We start from the raw sequence: 20,360 nt of genomic DNA on the forward strand, positions 1-20,360 counted from the left end.
GCCTTGCCCTCAACAGTTTATCATGTTTTTACATTAGACCTACCAAGGTGCAACACATCACATTTGGCTGAGTTAAACTCCATCTGCCATTTCTCTGCCCATATCTCTGCCCATATCTGCAATGCAATCCAGCTGTATTCTTTGCCAGTCTTCTATGCTATCCACTGTACAGCCAATCTTTGTGTCATCTGCAAACTTACTAACCCACTCATCTACATTTTCATCTGGGTCATTTAATGCATACACATCACAAACAACAGAGGTCCAGTCCAGCACATGGGCCATACCCCTCCATTCCCTACATATTTAAAAGTTTCTTAAACACCACTATTGTACCTGCTTCCAGAACTAGCCTTGGCAGCCAGAGATCAGGCACGTACTCTTGTGTTTTAAAAAAAAACTTGTCCACACATCTTGACACTCCCTTTTCACCTTAAAATGTGTGCCCTTTAGTCTTCTGCATTTCTAACATGTGAAAAGAGATTTTAACTATTTGTCCTACCTTTACCTCTCATAATTTTATGAATGTCTATCAGGTCGCTTGAGAATATTTCCAGAGCAAATAACCCAATCTCTCTTTATAGCTCATGGCCTCGATTTCAGGCACCATCCTGGTGAACCTTTCTGCACCCTTTTCAAAGGTTCCACATTCTTTCTGTAATGGAGGACCAGATTGTGTACTACCTCAAGTACAGCCTAACCAATCAAGTTTCTTTCTCAACTTCTTCCTTAGTCAGCACCCTGACCAATGAAGAACGTAAGCCACTTTCAGCGAGCTCTGGACTTGCTCTCCAAACTTCCCTGCATATCAATGCAGTTGAGGGTCCTGCCATTTAACTGTACACTTCTTTCTTACTTTGATCTCCCAAAGTGCGACACCTTGTATTTGCTCAGATGAAACCTCATCCATCCACCCATATCTGTAGCTGATCTAAATCCTGCTGCACCTTTTGATCACTATACAGTCTCCAACTCCACCAGTCTTTGAAAGTGATAGCCTGATTTTTGATGTGATTATTTGAAAATAATGCAGTGTAAAAAAATTTTGTGCTCTTTGCATGTGGCTTGCTGTGCAATCACAGTGCTTTACCTTGGGTAATACGTGGTTTGCAAATTAAGTCCTTTTAGAACAGAGGTGAGGAGGAATTTCTTTAGCCAAAGAGTGGTGAATCTGTGAAATCCTTTGCCACAGGCAGCTGTGGAGGCCAAGTCTGTATATATGTTTAAGGCAGAGGTTGATAGATTCTTGATTGGTCAGGGCATGAAGGAATATGGAGAGTAGGCAGGAGATTGGGGCTGAGAGGAAAATTGTATCAGCCATAGTGAAATAGTGGATTAGATTCCACAGGCCAAATAGCTTAATTCTGCTCCTATGTATTATGGTCTTAAAACAGACCGACACATTATTTTATTCAATTTGATTTTTATTTTTTTTGTATTTATTACCTGCCAGCTACTTTCCTTTCACGTTATTGGTAGCAAATTGAATACTCTAAACGCCATCCTTCATTTCATTTTTAAGATTCAGATTGTTTTTAGATTTTACCCTCATATTACGAAGAAACCGCTTCTCCCAGCTTGCATTGAAGCTGTGGGCAACTCTAGTTAGTTGGCCCTTGTTCAGTTAACAAGTGATTGAGCTTAGCCAGCGAGGCCAGCGTTTAATTGCTCATCCCTCGTTGCCCTTGAGAAGATGGGGGTGAGTCACCCTCTTGAACAGCTGCAGCCCTTGAGGTGTGCGTATAGCCACACTGCTGTGTGGGAAGGGGTTCCAGGATTTTGACCCAGCCATAGTGAAGCAACAACAATACATTTGCAAGTCAGGATAGTGACAGGCTTCAAGGTGAACTTCCAGGAGCTTGTGTTTGTGTGCTTTGGCTACCCTTGTCTGGTAGAGATCAGGGTTTGGAAGATGTGGTCAAAGGAGTGTTGGGAAATTGCTGCAGTGTAGCCATTGTGTGTCCGTGGTAGAGTGAGTGAATGGTTGTGGGTGGGTTGCCTGTCAAGTGGGCTGCCGTGTCTTAGATTGTGTCGAGCTTTGTGAGTGTTGTTGAAGATGCTCTCATCCAGGCAAGCGGAGAGCATTCCATCGCACTCAGACTTAAGTCTTGTATGTGACGTACAGGCTTTGGGGTGTTAGGAGGCAAGTTCTTCACAGCAGGATTCCTAACCTTTGACCTTCTGTTGTAGCAATTTTTTGTGTATGGCTACTCAAGTTCAACGACAACAGCACATCCCTTTCCGATGAGGTAAACACATTCTACAGACTGTCTGAGCCAAAGGAATTGATGTATCATCAGCCACCATGACAGTCTCTAGTGCATCTGAACCCACAGGGACTATTGCAGATGTAAGGTCAGTCTTCCAGAGAGTGAACACGCATTAAGCATTTAGCCTAGATGGTGTCCCTGGCTGTGAGCTTAGATCCTGCACAGATCAGCAGGCAGAAGTATTTGTGGACATTTTTAATTTCTCCCTGCTTCAATCTGAGGTTCCCACTTGTTTAAGAAGACCACTGTCATCTGGTATCTAAGGAAAACAAGGTGATGTGCCTTATTGACTACTGCCTGGTGGCTCTGACATCCACCATCATGAAGTGCCTTAAGAGACTGGTCACTGGCACATATTAACTCTAGCCTCTTAGACAAGATCTGCCTAATGCCTACCATCGAAACATGTCTACAGCAGATGCCATCTCTCTAGCTCTGTACTCAGCTCTGGAACGTCTGAACAGTAAAGACACTTACGTTAGACTACTGTTTATTGACTATAGCTCCATCTTCAATACAATTACTCCAAGCAAGCACATCACCAAACTCTGAGACCTGGTAGTCAACATCTCCCCCTGCAACTGAATTCTTGACTTCCTGACCAATAGACCACAATCAGTAATGATAAGCAGCAACATCACCACCACAATTGTTGTCAATGCAGGTGCTCCACAAGGTCGAGTTCTCAACCCCTTTTCTGCTCCTTGAACATTCATGACTGTGTGGCCAGATTCTGCTCTAATTCCAGGTTTGCAAATGATGCCACCATAGTGAGTTATATCTCAAGTAACAATGAACCGGAGTACAGGATGGAGATAGAGAACTTAATAATATGATGTCGTGATGGCAGTCTTTCCTTCAGTGTTTCTAAACAAGAGAGCTGGTCATTGACTTCAGACAGAAGAGCAGTGTGCATGCTTTTGCTTACATCAGTGGTGCTGAGGTTAAGGATTAAGAAAGTAAAGTTCCTGGGAGTGAACATCTCCAGTAGCCTGCCCTAGTCCAACCACATGGATGTCACACCCAAGAAAGCTCACCAGCACCTCAGGAGGCTAAAGAAGTTTGGTATGTCCCCATTGACCGCCTCCACTGATGAGGATTGCTGTGTGTTCTCGCACTTCCCTTTCCTGAAGTCCCCAGTCAATTCCTTGGTCTAACTGATGTTGAGTGCAAGGTTGTTGTGACACTGCTCAGCCGATCTACCACTCATCTTCTTCTCCACCTGAGATCAGTCATAATCTTATTGAAGGCCTGTGCGAATGAGTGTTCAACTCCTGCTATTTTGCATGCACTGCTTTTGTGTGCCCTTGCCCTCTTACTCACATTATATAGTGGATTACGTACCCTGCATCCCCCAGTCATTTTTTCTCTGTGCGGCCAGTTAAGCTGTCAAAGTCTCCTGTCAGGGTTGGTGCAGTGTGGCGTGCACTACAGAGTGGGATGGTTCACTGCACTTGCATTCTTTTTGCTTAATAAGTGACACCTTGTTATGTCGTTGCTAGGCCACCTTGCTTGTTTTAGCTGTCATTCAAAGTGGCTAAATAGTAAACTGCAGCCAACAGTTTTCTTTTATCTAAGCGATTATATATCATGGCGTTGAAATACCGTTTGGGAGCATGGCAGAATCCCAATAGATTCTGACATCAAGGAGGGAGTAAGGTGCAATGCCATGTCGTCAGTATTGTACCTGTATTTCATGAGGAAAACACATGTTAAATCCCAGTGTTCCTGAACACTTAACATCTCAGAGAATCTATCCTGGGTTCAATGTGCTGAGGAAGGCATACCTGTGACTCTACTTCATTTGAAGTTTGGGAAGATTTAGTATGTCACCAAAAACTTACAGGTTTCTATAGATGTAAGGTGTACCATTAAGACTAAAGTGAGCATTAAAATGTACAGTGAAATGCACTATTTACATTAACAACCAACACACCCTGGGGTGTGCTGGGACAGCCTGTCAGGGTCACCATGCTTCGCCGCCCACACAGCGCGCCCACAATGTTCGACAGAACACAACCAGCGGCAAACAACAATAAAAGCCAGATTCATTGCAACCTCCCAGCCACGCGCACACAGTCATTTCACTCCAGGACAAGTCCCCAACTCCAGTGGGCACAGAGTCAGGCTGCAGACGCCTGGCTTCAAGTTCTCCAGTGGATTCTCGGTCTCTGTTCCATCCAATGGGCCTTGAGTTCAGGGTTTCCGATTCATCCTCAGCATCAACCCCAGGCAGGATGGTCACCGAAAACCCAGTCTTGAAACCTGGATTGATGGCGGGACCCTGAACACCAGGTCTCAGACTGACTCATGAACCCGGGGAGTCAGCGGAACTTGTTCCATTCCTCCTGCCCACACAGAATTCTGACTCCAAAACCCACCAACAACTGACTGACCTGGTACAGAGCTCATCCACTCTCTACCGGTCCGAATTCTAATATCCAAATCTCTCTGCCAAGACCCCTGCTGTTTTTGCAGTAGCTTTCCACAATGTCTAAGCAGACAGCTTCTCAGGCCCTGTGGTCTTATCCATCTTAATTTGTCTCAAGAGAGCACACACCTCCTCGTCTGTAATCTGGATATGGCCCATAACGTCTGTACTCTTCTATAAACCCTGTGTTATATAGACCCCGTGCCCTATAGACCCTTAATCCATAGACCTTGTGCCTGCCTTCCAAGTAAATATACGTTTGTAAAAAAAAAATTAAGATCTCCTCCAGCTATTTTGGTTCCGTGGACTAGGCTGATTTTCAAAAGGACCAATTTTGTCCCTTGATATCCATTTGCTCAATATATCTATAGAAGCCCTTGAAGTTCTCCTTCACCAAGTAATGGCAGACAAACCCTGCCATAGCTATTGTGTGACTGGTTCTGCCTCTAGCCTCTCCTGCAACTGCCTTTTTGCTCTCACAACAGCCTTCCGTAGGATGTACCTGGACTTCTTGTAGGCTTTTAGATTGTTGGTCTTGAACGTCACAGATCCACCAATTCAAAACACATTTGTAAATGTTCCTCCACCTCTCTTCAGCAACCTCAGCACTGCCCAGACTCCTTCAGACTGGCCTGGTTGAAGTCTCTCATGTCAGCAGGGTGTGTTTTCTCATGACAATGTGGCGTGTTGTTCCAACGTGAGAGCGTGTAATACTGCATCTTCTATTACGAAATGAGGTGGGGCAGGTGACACAAGTTGGTGTAGGGGAGCACTTTGCATCCAGCGACCACAATGCTATGGGTTTCAAAGTAAATATGCAAAGAGATACGCCAATTTTGATGGCATCAGGAATGATCTGGCAGTGTGAGTTGGAACAGGCTGTTTTCTGGCAAAGGTATACTTGGAAAGTGGGAGTCCTTCAAAAATGAAACTTTGAGAGTACAAAGTTGGAATAAAAGGTAAAGATAAAGTGTATGGAACCTTGATTTTCAAGAGATATTGTGACCCTAGTTAAGAGGAAAAAGTAGATGCATAGCAAGTATAGGCAAGTAGGAACAAATGAGGTGCTTATGGAGTACAAGAAATATGAGAGAACACATTGGACAGCGTTAGGAAGGCTAAAAGAAGGCATGAAGTTGCTCTAGCAGACAAGGTGAGGTAGAATCCTAAGGAATTCTACAGATATGTTAAGAGCAAAAGGAAAGGAAAGCTAGGGACAAAGTTGGTCCTCTGGAAGACCAGAATGGTAATCCATGTGTGGAGCCAAATCAGATGGGGGAGATTTTAAATGCATTCTTTGCATCTGTATTTACATGGGTGATGGATATGGAGTCTTACAGAAGTGAGGCAAAGTGGCATCAACCTCATGGATACTGTACAAATTACAGAGGAGAAGGTGTTTGCTACTCTGAAGCAAATCAGGTTTGTGAGGTTGATGTTCTGGAGCATGTTGATATTAAGGGAGAGGAGGTGTTGGAGTTGTTAAAATACATTAGGACAGATAAGTCCCCGGAGCCTGACGGAATATTCCCCAGGCTGCTCCACAAGGCGAGGGAAGAGATTGCTGAGCCTCTGGCTAGGATCTTTATGTCCTCGTTGTCCTCGGGAATGGTACCGGAGGACTGGAGGGAGGTGAGTGTTGTCCCTTTGTTCAAAAAAGGTAGTAGGGATAGTCCGGGTAATTATAGACCAGTGAGCCTTACGTCTGTGGTGGAAAAGCTGTTGGAAAAGATTCTTAGAGATAGGATCTGTGGGCATTTAGAGAATCATAGTCTGATCAGGGACAGTCAGCATGGCTTTGTGAAGGGCAGATCGTGTCTAACAAGCCTGATAGAGTTCTTTGAGAAGGTGACCAGGCATATAGATGAGGGTAGGGCAGTGGATGTGATCTATATGGATTTTAGTAAGGCATTTGACAGAGTTCCACATGGTAGGCTTAGTCAGAAAGTCAGAAGATGGGATCCAGGGAAGTTTGGCCAGGAGGATTCAGAATTGGCTTGCTTGCAGAAGGCAGAGGGTCGTGGGGAGGGAGTACATTCAGATTGGAGGGTTGTGACTAGTGGTGTTCCACAAGGATCGGATCTGGGACCTCTACTTTTTGTGATTTTTATTAACGACCTGGATGTGGGGGTAAAAGGGTGGATTGGCAAGTTTGCAGATGACGCAAAGGTTGGTGGTGTTGTAGGTAGTGTAGAGGATTGTCAAAGATTGCAGAGAGACAGTGATAGGTTGCAGAAGTGGGCTGAGAAGTGGCAGATGGAGTTCAACCCGGAGAAGTGTGAGGTGGTACACTTTGGAAGGACAAACTCCAAGGCAGAGTACAAAGTAAATGGCAGGATATTTGGTAGTGTGGAGGAGCAGAGGGTTCTAGGGGTACATGTCCACAGATCCCTGAAAGTTGCCTCAGAGGTAGATAGGGTAGTTAAGAAAGCTTATGGGGTGTTAGCTTCCATAAGTCGAGGGATAGAGTTTAAAAGTCGCGATGTAATGATGCAGCTCTATAAAACTCTGGTTAGGCCACACTTGGAGTACTGTGTCCATTTCTGGTCACCTCACTATAGGAAGGATGTGGAAGCATTGGAAAGGGTACAGAGGAGATATACCAGGATGCTGCCTGGTTTAGAAAGTATGCATTATGATCAGAGATTAAGGGAGCTAGGGCTTTACTCTTTGGAGAGAAGGAGGATGAGAGGAGACATGATAGAGATGTACAAGATAATAAGAGGAATAGATAGAGTGGATAGCCAGCGCCTCTTCCCCAGGGCACCACTGCTCAATACAAGGGGACATGGCTTTAAGGTAAGGGGTGGGAAGTTCAAGGGGGATATTAGAGGAAGGTTTTTCACTCAGAGAGTGGTTGGTGCGTGGAATGCACTGCCTGAGTCAGTGGTGGAGGCAGATACACTAGTGAAGTTTAAGAGACTACTAGACAGGTATATGGAGGAATTTAAGGTGGGGGGTTATATGGGAGTCAGGGTTTGAGGGTCGGCACAACATTGTGGGCCAAAGGGCCTGTAATGTGCTGTACTATTCAATGATTCTATAAATCCTCAGGGCCTGACAAGGCGTCCCTTGGACCCTGCAGGAGGCAAATGCAGAAATTGCTGGGGCCCTAGCAGAGATACTAAAACATCCTTAGTGACAGTGGATGAAGGCAAGGCAGTGGATGTTGTCTACAGGCCTACAGGCATCTGACAAGGTCCCACATGGGAGATTAGTCTAGAAGGTTCAGTCACTCAGCATTCAGGATGAGGTAGTAAACTGGATTAGACATTGGCTTTGTGTGGCAAACCAGAGAGTGGTAGTAGATGTTTGCCTCTCTGACTGGGAGGCCTGTGACAATTGGTATGCCGGAGGGATCGGGTCCTTCGTTGTTTGTCATCTGTATCAATGTTCTGGATGATAATGTGGTTTACTGGATCAGCAAATTTGCGAATGACACCAAGATTGGGGGTGTAGTGGACAGTGAGGAAGGCTATATTGGCTTGCAGAGGGATCTGCATTAGCTGGAAAATGGCAGATGGAGTTTAATGCTAACAAGTGCAAGACTTTAAACTTTGGAAAGACCAACTAGTGTAGGTCTCACACAATGAAAGGTGGAGCACTGAAGGTTGTGGTAGAAGAAAGGGATCTGGGAATATAGATTCATAATTTGTTGAAAGTGGTGTCACAGTTAGATTGTGACCTAAAGAAAACTTTTGGCACTTTGGCCTTCATAAATCCATGCTGAACTTCTCTATGACTGTTGATCACAATACTCAGCACTACTGTAATATTATTCCCTGCCACTGCCTCCCACCCCTCCTTGCGTGCTTCATCAGTGTTTTCAGCAGAGCACTGTATATCAGATCTTGTAAACAACCATTCCCTTTGGGTTGTTGCATCTGGGTTATTGTTTGGTTCTGGCCTGGCTACAGGCTACTTGTAGCTAGTGAGTAACCATGTTCAAATCCTGCGGTATTATGGTGACTGAGTCTTACTATTATGCTAGGGCAGACATTAGTAGATTTAAAATGGGGGCTATATGTTTAAATCAATTGGAGTGAGTGCTGAGATGATGTTTGAGACAGGTTAGATATAATCTCTGCATTCTGTAAGGGTTTCTAAAGCATTTTTACATTAGTAAACTAGATCAGAATCTTGTTAAATTGCAGCTGTTTGCTTTCATTAAAATGAACAGGGAATTAGCAGGCCGAATTCAGGCAGTTAAAATGATTTTACCAAAATTTTTATATGTACTCCAAAATATCCCTATTTTTTTAACTAAGAAGTTTTTTTGGTCAGGTTGACTCTATTATTTCATCTTTTGTTTGGAATAATAAAAGACCAAGAATTGGTAATTATCATTTACAAAAATTAAAAAAGGATGGAGGTCTTGTTCTGCCTAACTTAAGAATGTATTATTGGGCTGTTAATATACGTTATATGTGTTTTTGGTTATATTGGGCTAATAAAAATGAACGACCACCTTAGGCTGATTTGGAATTGAAAGCTGTGAAACAGTTTCACTTAACCTCGTTATTAGGAGCTCCTCTACCTGTAAAACTGGCCAAAATTGCTAATTTAAATTTGTATCCTGTAATTAAGTAGTCATTACAAATTTAGTTCCAGTTTCGTAATTTTTTTTAATCTTAAAAAAAAATTTAAACTTTTTAGTTTAATTTATCAAAATTATTTATTTAAACCTTCTTTAAGTGATCCTACCTTTCTTCTTTGGAGGAATAAAGGAGTTTATTCCTTCATGGATGTGTGTTCCAAGATGACTGATTGATGTCTTTTGGGAAATTAGTAACTAAATACTCACTCTCGTATTCACATTTCCTGCAATATCTTCAGGTCAGACACTTCTTACAAGAATACTTAAGTAATTTTCCATATATACAGGATTCTGACCTGTTAAAAATGAACCCTTTAGTGAAAGGTTTTATTGGGAAAATTTATAATTTATTGTTACAACAGCACAATCACCCTTCACTTAAGATTAAGCAAGATTGGGAGAGAGAGCTTAACATGACCTTGATAACAGAGGATTGGTTGCAGATTTTTGAATTTGGTTAACTCTTCTTCGATCTGTGCCAGTCACTCTTTAATTCAATTTAAAATTGTACATTGTTACTATTTGACAAAAGAGAGACTGTCTAAAATGTTTCCTAATGGTGATAGTGTGATAGATGTAAAACCGAAACAGCTATATTGACACATCTGTTTTGGTCCTGTTCTGTATTGAAACATTTTTGGAAATCTATTTTCTCTACAATTTCTAATTTTAAAAATTAATTTACAACCTAATAAATTGACAGTTTTGTTTGGTATAATCCCTCAATATATTCATGGTATTTCTCTATCAGACCAACATGTAATTGGATTCGTTACATTATTGGCCAGAAGGACTGTTTTATTAAAATGGAAAGGTGTCTCTGCTCCTACTTTGATACAATGGTTCTCTCAGGTGATACTACGTCTTAGTTTGGAGAAAATCAGAAGTCAAACTTTTGCTCCTCAATTGATTTTGAGAAAAGGTGGGGTTCATTTTCCCGCTACTATCATTTGATTTGAGTTAATTAATATGGTTTCCTTCCGATTTTTGTTTAAATGGATTTGAGTTGATGGATTGATGTTTTTCTTTTATGGAAGCTTGTATGACGTTTAGCTCCAGGGTTGTGCTCCCAATGGAGTTTTTTTTTCAGTTTTTTTTAGTCAGTAGGGTTTTTTCCCTCTTAGTAGGGGTTCTTTTTTGCTTTCTCTTTTTCTTTCAAAAAATATTCTTAACACTTTATTTTTTTCTTCTTATTATTGATATATTGCTTAGCTTTGTTAGTAGGTTATTTGCTAATTTAATTCTTCATTGTACATATTGACTTGATTACTTTAATGTATTTTTTGTTGATCTTTAATAATAATTAATAAAAAAGATTTTTAAATGAAATGAAAATGAACAGGGAAACACTAACGTGCCTCTTGAATCGGGTGCATAATTTGTATCTCAAGTTCCCTCTGGAAACATTGGGTGATTACCCCATGTTTGTGAAAGGTAATAATACTTTTACTCTGTAAAAGTAATTTAACTTTGAACTTTAGTACTCCTTCAGAAAAGTTGTCAACCTGAAACGTGAAACCGGTTTCTTTCTCCACAGATGCTGGTTGACCGGCTAAGTGTTTCTAGTATTATCTATTATTAGCAACACACACAAAAAGTTGGAGGAACTCAGCAGGTCAGGCAGCACTGATGAAGCGAGATAAAGCCTGGTGGTTTCAGGACGAGGCCCTTTGGGTCTCTTAGGCTGTTCTGACTTTCACAGCAAGGAAGCACCAGCTGCATGGAAGCAGTAAACCGTCGATGCTATCCGTTAGTTTATGAACTTGTGGGCATGGAATGGTGAAATGGAAGTGATAGCAAACAACGATAAATTTGTTGATTTTACTACAAAAGCTGGGATTTATGAATATGAGTTTCTCAGCCACATGGTTCAGGTGGCATTGTTGCAGGCTGGTACATAGATTACCATCCCCATCCAAAGGAGACACATCAGCTACCTTCAACGACCTCTAGCACCAGTAGCTTGTATTTTAAGCAAACAACACCAATGATTACATACAAATAACGAGTGCTGTTTTTGTTTCCAGATTGAACAAAAGGTCTCCTTGACACATCTGAAGAACATCCAGGCTGCTTTTGAAGTGAGTTTAACTGCAGTTTGCTATCACTATTAAGAATAAATTTCAATCAGACTGCAAGAGAGTGAAGCAACACTAAACTAAGTGCTCCTACCTTTTTTCATTATGTCATTATTAATTACATACCTTATTAATCTTTTTAGCTGAATTAAAATATTGATATTGTTTTATTATATCTTCTCAGTACTATCATTTGTTAGTAACACAAATTATAAAGGCAATGTTTTTCCCAAAAATATATGCAGAGTATAACACTGAAAAAGATTTCTATTCATTGTTTTCATCAGGTTTTGCCAAGTGCAAGGCTGCAAATGATTGCAAGCATTTTACCAAACCATTACCCTGATGTGGTTGCCTCCATGTTGCAAGGGATGTATAACCATTCTAAAACATCAGACTACAGACCACTTTAATAGATACAAAAAGAATCTGTGTCAAATGAACTGAACAGGGAATTCCGATTACCATTTTGGTTCTGAGCCTGCATCATTAAACTTTGATTAATTGCTCTGGTGGTGGAACCAAGCACCCATGAACAATAGAAGCTGAATTACTCCAAATTACCCACAATGCTTCTGTGGCCACTCCCTCATCAGCATAACTGTGGCCCTTCCCTTTTGCCTCCGAACACACTGCACCACAATCTCACCCTCAACTTGGTAAACTGCATCAACAAACCTGTTTGAAAACTGATTCTAAAATGATAAATGGGGCAGAGTTTAATTCAGTCAAAGCGGTCAGAGGCCAAATAGCCCATAAAGAGCCCTGAATGATACTTGATTCCAATTCTACACAGAAGGAAATTGTTTTGAAAACACAATAAATGTGGTTTAAAACTGTGGGTGCTTTACATTCTACCAATGGTAAATGCTTTCAAACACTATTTACCATGGTTGGAAGTGTGTAAGCTCCATTAGGTCAAGGAAAAAGTATTTTAGTTGGCCTTGGTTTCATTGTTAATTTTTTTTTTAAGCAACCTATTCTGCAAATACCACATTACAGACGCAAACAAAATACAGTGAATTCCGGTTAATTGGGCCATCTGTTAATCAGGTAGCTGCTTATTTGGGGAAAACTCTTAAAGAACAAAAACCAATTAAGAAAATAGCCAGGGTTCCCTTCATTTATTTGGAACACTGCGCTGCTTAACTGAGCCAGGGGACTGTTACTGAACAGTTTCTAGCTGGGATTAGTCGTGTACATTTGTGTGGCTGTTAGACACTGCACTGCGCTTAGAGCAAATAGTTTTTAAATAGCGTTAGTTGAGTGTCTTTCTGTTCAAAAAAAAAGTGATTTTTTTTTGTCACTGATAGTTGGTGAGAAATAAGTAGTGAGACAATTTAGAACTCTTTTGCGTACTGCAGTTTCAGGTATTGAGGCTTGGAGTTGACAGAAATGACTGAGTGAAAATGAAACCACTTCAATGAAGGAACTATGGAGAACGTATAGGTATTGACGATGACCTTGAAAGTTACAATGAAAATGAAGATTTGAAGGATGCAATCATCGACAGAATTGTATGAAGACAGTCTGTTATCTGCATGAGGTGTCTGCACTGATTTTGTTCATTTACAGTCAATCAAAAGAACAGGACAGTATACACTGGCTGAATACCTCCATCAATAACTATAAGAAACTAGTACATAGTGTTATAGTACTGTAGTAGTATGGGTAGAGTTCCAATTTGCACTGTATTTCATTTAAATACAAAATTTGTTCCTCAACTAAATGGAAGTTTGACTTTTTTGTACTTTTTTTTAGCTATTTCTATGAAACTTTATCAAATTGGGACAGCCACTTAAATGGGCCAAAAAGTACTGGTCTTGATGTGTCCCAATTAAATGTATGCACAATAGACATTGAATGTGATGTTGCACTGTAGAAGCGCACTAACTAGTCTTGTAAAACTCCCAAATATAGCTGTCATGTAATGTAGCTAAGGTCCTTTAACATCTGCCAGATGATGGCTAACATCTGCCGGACGATGCTGAGGATGTTCTACGAGCCTGTGGTGGCCAGTGCTATCATGTTTGCTGTTGTGTGCTAGGGCAGCAGGCTGAGGGTAGCAGACACCAACAGAATCAACAAACTCATTCGTAAGACCAGTGATGTTGTGGGGATGGAACTGGACTCTCTCACAGTGGTGTCTGAAAAGAGGATGCTGTCTAAGTTGCATGCCATCTTAGACAATGTCTCCCATCCACTACGTAATGTACTGGGTGGGCACAGGAGTACATTCAGCCAGAGACTCATTCCACCGAGGTGCAGCACAGAGCGTCATAGGAAGTCATTCCTGCCTGTGGCCATCAAACTTTACAACTCCTCCCTGGAGGGTCAGACACCCTGAGCCAATAGGCTGCTCCTGGACTTATTTCCATCTGGCATAATTTACACATTATTATTTAATTATTTATGGTTTTATATTGCTATATTTATACTCTATTCTTGGTTGGTGCAACTGTAATGAAACCCAATTTCCCTCGGGATCAATAAAGTATGACTATGACTAATACTGTGCATGAATGATTAGTCCAGAGTGTACAACCCAGAAACTGCTCCATACCATTTTTTGGCCTTGGAATAACACTTTAATACTGATGCTGCATGTCAAAGGTATATGGGGAGACAGAAGTTTAATAGGAGGCTCATGGTGCAGTGTTTTTGGGCTTCCCTCTGCACCACCAACAAAAACTGTCATTGCTGGTATCCACGCAGCATTTTCAATTGTGATGCAAGTTCTCACAGTTGTCAGCATGAAGCTTAGCAGTTGAGGTCTCTGGAGCTCTTTAAGGGATTTTTATAGGCATCCGTTAGTCTCATGAGACCATGGACTTGCGCCTTGGAAAGTTTTCAGGGTGCGGGCCTGGGCAAGGTTGTATGGAAGACCAGTAGTTGCTCATGCTGCAAGTCACTCCTCTCCACGCTACCGATGTTGTCCAAGGGAAGGGCATTGGGACCCATACAGCTTGGCACCGGTGTTGTCACAGAGCAATGTGTGGTTAAGTGCCTTGCTCAAAGACACACACGCTGCCTCAGCCGAGGCTCGAACTAGCGACCTTCAAATCACTAGACGAACGCCTTAACCACTTGGCCATGCGCCAAGTCCTAAGAAAACTTCTACCCCATTCCTAGAGTTTACTACTCTTGTCATTGGTTGGACAACCTATGAAGGAATTGTTCCTGACCCCAAGCTATTTTTCACAATCTCCAGGACCGATAAAACTGATCCTACTTGCATTATAGAGCCAAATATTGATTGAGTCAAAAATGAATCTCTTGTTTTCAAAAGATTTATAAAAATAATTGAACAGCCTGACTGAGATTAACTTCAAGGCCTGTCTTCTTGGAAAAATTCTCTAAGCACTTGAGGTTTTTGGACTTGCCTTTGTGAGAAGAAAAGTGAATCCATTATAAAAGGATTTCCATCTTGATATTAAATAATATGGGGAAAATCAGTCTCCCTGCTATACCGCTGGCATTTTCGTTCTCAATACGAGTTTCAGAATTTGTACAATGTCAGCTGTGAGGTCTACAAATTGGCTATCAAACCACACTTGCCCAATGCTTTAATAATAATTCATAAAGTAAAGGAATCTAAAAATTTAGACAAATCAATAAATATGTCTACCAGATCTTTATGATCTTTATCCTTCATTAAATGATTCATTTAATGACTGACCAGTTGTTTTCTAACCACCATTAACAAATGAATCCATGAGTCTTTTGGCTAAAATATTAGTAAATGGTGTAAACTTGTCCAACTGTGTTTCATAATAGAAGTTACTTTACCCACCTTCTCCCAAGAGAAAACTCATCGACTAACAAATTGGTGTCTTATTTTGTGGAGCTCAGCTGGATTTAGATCTAGGCCAACCACCATCAATCACATTTGAAATATTGGATGCACTAAAGTCTTGCAATAAAAGTAAATCACATTCTATGTCTACTGATATCAGCCTTGTGATCAGTAATTGCAGATCAAGATTTAAATACATCATGATGCACAGATATGGCTGTCTTGTCCCATTGCTACTCCCCTGAATTGAATATCTGACTGTGAAGTGCTGACCAATCTACTTAACATGGGAGTTCTCCGCCCTCATTCTGACTACAGAGCAAATCTTACCTCAGGCAGACATCGAGCTAGCATTTGAGAAACTAGCAATTCGCCTTGACAACTGTCGTATTATGGTGGGAGACTTTAATCAGGCTAGCTTGAAGAAGTCTCTGCCTAACTACAATCAGCACATCAGTTGAAACACCAGTGGGGCCCAACACACTCGACCACTGCTATATCACCATCAAGAACATTTACCATTCCATCCCTCACCTGTACTTCTGACCACCTGGCTGTGCTTGAACTGACTAAAGTGGATGGGACTGGTGAAGAAGACCTTGAAGAGCTAGACAGCAGAATTAGAGGAATGAATTTGAATTGCTTTGAGTTGGTAGACTGGCCAATGTTCAAGGATTTGTCTGCAGATCTAAATGGGCCTCACCTTCTGGATTTTTGATTCGACTTCAATCCTAGGCACCAATCCCAAGACCTGCCAAACCTTAGGCCTCTAACACCAATTTCACCAATTCATAAACACGGGATCATTAGAATTCTTTTCTCCTGCTCACATGGAACTCCAATTCCAGAACCTGCTGACAACCAACTGACTTTGGGGGAACACACATCAAAGTTGCTGGTGAACGCAGCAGGCCAGGCAGCATCTCTAGGAAGAGGTACAGTCGACATTTCCGGCCGAGACTCTTCGTCAGGATGTCCTTCATTAGTCCTGATGAAGGGTCTCGGCCCGAACGTCGACTGTACCTCTTCCTAGAGATGCTGCCTGGCCTGCTGTGTTCACCAGCAACTTTGATGTGTGTTGCTTGAATTTCCAGCATCTGCAGAATTCCTCGTGTTTTACTTTGAGGGAGACCCCTGTTCACTCTCTGCTAGTCTGATATCCAACACCCGACCACAGATGTCCTATATCCATGTTATGGATTTTTGATCGCAGAGCAGAGACTTAGACTCTGGTCTGACAAATAATTCCCCCTAAACCTTAATCTGACCCCTAACTCACTTATCTGTCCCCTAAGCCATCCAGTTAAAAAAACAACTAAATCTGCGCTGTGACGGAAGAAATGTGGCAAATGTTCAGGGGATATTTGCATGGGGTTCTGCATAAGTACGTTCCAATGAGATGGGGAAAGGATAGTAAGGTTCAGGAATCATGGTGTACAAAGGCTGTTGTAAATCTAGTCAAGACGAAAAGAAGAGCTTACGAAAGGTTCAAAGAGCTAGGTAATGATAGAGATCTAGAAGGTTAAAAGACTAGCAGAAAGGAGCTTAAGAAAGAAATTAGGAGAGCCAGAAGGGGTCATGAGAAGGCCTTGGCAGATTAAGGAAAACCCCAAGGCATTCTACAAGTATGTGAACAGCAAGACGATAAGACATGAAAGAATAGGAACAATCAAGTGTGACAGTGGAAAAGTGTGTATGGAACCAAAGGAGAGAGCAGAGGTACTTAATGAGTACTTTGCTTCAGTATTAACTACGGAAGAAGATCTTGGCGTTTGTAGGGATGACTTACAGAAAACTGAAAAGCTTGAGCATGTAGATATTAAGAAAGAGGATGTGCTGGAGCTTTTGGAAAGTCACTTGGACTGGATGACATGTACCCAGGCTACTGTGGGAGGCGAGGGAGGTGTTTTGCTGAGCCTCTGGCGATGATCTTTGCATCATCAGTGGGGACAGGAGAGGTTCCGGAGGATTGGAGGGTTGTTCCCTTATTCAAGAAAGGGAGTAGAGATAGCCCAGGAAATTATAGACCAGTGAGTCTTACTTCAGTGGTCGGTAAGTTGAAGGAGAAGATCCTGAGAGGCAGGATTTATGAAGATTTGGACAGGCATTATATGATTAGGAATAGTCAGCGTGGCTTTGTGAAAGGCAAGTTGTGCCTTACGAGCCTGATTGAATTTTTTGAGGATGTGACTAAACACATTGATAAAGGTAAAGTAGTAGATGCAGTGCATATGGATTTCAGCAAGGCATTTGACAAGGTACCCCATGCAAGTCTTATTGAGAAAGTAAGGAGCCATGGGATCCAAGGGAACATTGCTTTGTGGATCCAGAACTGGCTTGCCCACAGGAGGCAAGGAGTGGTTGTAGACGGGTCATATTCTTCATGGAGGCTGGTCACCAGTGGTGTGTCTCAGGGATCTGTTCTGGGACCCCCTACTTTTTAAATGACCTGGATGAGGAAGTGGAGGGATGGGTTAGTAACCTTGCTGATGACACAAAGGTTGGGGGTGTTGTGGATAGAGTGGAGGACTGTCAGAGGTTACAGCAGAACATTGATAGGATGCAAAATTGAGCTGAGAAGTAGCAGATGAAGTTCAACCTAGATAAGTGTGAGGTGGTTCGTTTTGGTAGGTCAAATATGGTAACAGAATACAGTGTTAATGGTAAGACTCTTGGCAGTGTGGAGGATCAGAGGGATCTTGGGGTCAGAGTCTATAGGACACCCAAAACTGCTGCGCAGGTTGACTCTGTGGTTAAGAAGGCATATGGTGCATTGGCCTTCATCAATCGTGGGCTTGAGTTTAGGAGCTGAGAGGTAATGTTGCAGCAATTTAGGACCCTGATCAGACCCCACTTGGAGTACTGTGCTCAGTTCTGGTCGCCTCATTATAGGAAGGATGTGGAAACCATAGAAAGGGTGCAGAGGAGATTTACAAGGATGTTGCCTGGATTGGGGAGCATGCCTTATGAGAATAAGTTGAATGAACTCGGCCTTTTTTCCTTGGAGTGACGGAGGATGAGAGGTGACCTGATAGAGGTGTATAAGATGATCAGACTCATTGATCGTGTGGATAGTCAGAGGCTTTTTCCCAGGACTGAAATGGCTAGCATGAGAGGGCAAAGTTTTAAGGTGCTTGGAAGTAGGTACAGAGGAGATGTCAGAGGTAAGTTTTTTATGCAGAGAATGGTGAGTGTGTGGAATGGGCTGCCTTTGGTGGTGGTGGAGGTGGATACGATAGGGTCTTTTACAAAACTCCTGGATGGACACATGGAGCTCAGAAAAATAGAGGGCTATGGGTAATCCTAGGTAATTTCTCAGGTAAGTACATGTTCAGCACAGCTTTGTGGGCCAAAGGGCCTGTATTGTGCTGTAGATTTTCTATGTTTCTATGTTTTAGCTTAGTGCTACCTTGAAGCAGTTGTGCTCCCTTGTAATAATTGTGTACAGTTGGTTTATATTTCTCTTGTGAATGATGTCAAGTGCCTACAAGTTTTTCATTATATCTGTACATATGACAAAAATCTTGACTTTGACTTTGAGATGTAAATAAATTATTTATGACCATCTGAGCTCAATTAACTCAGCTGTAATCGGGGGTTTGATCAGTGGAAAAGAAATCCCAATTTGCTTCTGTTCTTTAGGAATCTGAAAGTGATGGCAGATCACTGTTGGATGTAAAAGCATTCAAGCTGATAATGAAGAAATGTCTGGGATACCGTGGCATAGTAAGTGTTGGAAACTTGGATTGTATACATTTATACACCTTCACTATTTTTCCTTCCTGTGAGAATGTTTCACTGCAATTGGGGGATGAAATTTTCTCTTAAAATTAATTGTGACAATTAAAGCAGCAGTAATAATACAGAAACCTGTAATTAAAGCACAATGAAAGACTTAATTGCCTTGTTCTGAGTTAATTGTCTTATCTGGAATTGATATATAAATCAAATGGTGCTCAATGCCTCAATGGAAATGTGAGAAAAACAAATGCTTCATCTAAGCACCAAATAGGGTATAATATTTGGGTATTCAGTACTGTGTAAAAGTCTTGGGTATATAAACACCAGGCAAGGTCATTTGATTCCAAAAAATTGGTTTATTGATCATTACAGAATGTCTCTCTGGTGCCTCCTGCTCCCTCTTTTCTCCCTTTCCATTTTCCCAACCATGATTCCCTTCTTCCCGCCCCCTTCCCACTCTCAGTCCACAATCGAGACCATAACAGAATCAGGTTTATCATCACTCACATATGTTGCGAAATATGTTTTAGTTTGCAGCAGCAGTATCGTGCAATACATAACATTATTCCAGTACCGTGCAAAAGTCTTATGCAACGTAGCTATATATTTGCCTCAGATTTTTCCACAGAACTGTACTCTGAATTTTATACATGTAGATTAATACTAACTAGTTCCAAGTGGTTAGAAATTATACCAATCATTCCATATACTTTACATTTTTCCTGGTATGAATTCATTAGTGTAATTTCTGGGTCAGCTTTGGTGCTGGATATGAGGATTCTAGTATACAGAAAATTGTAATTGGGTTGAGATGTGTATGTGATAGGAAAATGACTCATTTGGAGGATGAAATTTTTTGCTTCATCTGAAAAGATACTTTAGCCAATTGACAACCTTTACCATGAGTTAGAAGTGACAGGTATAGGTTGAGTTGGAGGAAACTCTACACGGAATTGTGAGGAAGTCAGCAGAAAAAGGGCAGTAACCTAGCTCTCCTGATCTCCGTTTGAAAGCACGTGTCAATGGCTTGAATATTGGCTATTCCATGGGAACCTACTATTGTAGCATGTACAGCAAGAATTGAATGCAACTTTGCTGTTACCTCTTGGGCAAGGTGACTTAAAGTATGAAATAATTAGGACAAGTCAGCTGTTCCTGATTATGCCTTTGGGGTTATTTCTGCAATGGATTTGAGAAAGCTGTATGCATTAGTGGGTAATGTACTTGATTCACTGTCTGCATCAGCAATGTTTTGGAGCAGCCTCACTCTTGGGGATAATCTTTCATGCTTGATTCACAATTAGAATTTTCTCATTCATGTATAGCCAAGGTTCTGCGATCCGTGCAACATTACCACTTATTGCAGTTTAGAAACATAGAAAACCTACAGCACAATACAGGCCCTTCGGCCCACAGAGTTGTGCCGAACATGTCCCAACCTTAGAAA

General features: G+C 41.6%; 1 protein-coding gene across 3 annotated transcripts in view; it reads left to right on the plus strand.

The window, feature by feature from the left end:
- The window catches only part of wdr95 (WD40 repeat domain 95), a 138,639-nt gene that overhangs the window by 25,131 nt on the left and 93,148 nt on the right, over nt 1–20,360 (plus strand). For all 3 annotated transcript variants that reach the window (XM_063054272.1, XM_063054274.1, XM_063054275.1), the window contains 2 exons: nt 11,326–11,379; nt 18,815–18,898. In XM_063054272.1, coding sequence (XP_062910342.1) covers nt 11,326–11,379; nt 18,815–18,898 — 138 coding nt within the window. The remainder of the gene's footprint in view (nt 1–11,325; nt 11,380–18,814; nt 18,899–20,360) is intronic.

Source organism: Mobula hypostoma, chromosome 7 (genome assembly GCF_963921235.1).
Source record: "Mobula hypostoma chromosome 7, sMobHyp1.1, whole genome shotgun sequence".
Lineage (NCBI taxonomy): Eukaryota > Metazoa > Chordata > Chondrichthyes > Myliobatiformes > Myliobatidae > Mobula > Mobula hypostoma.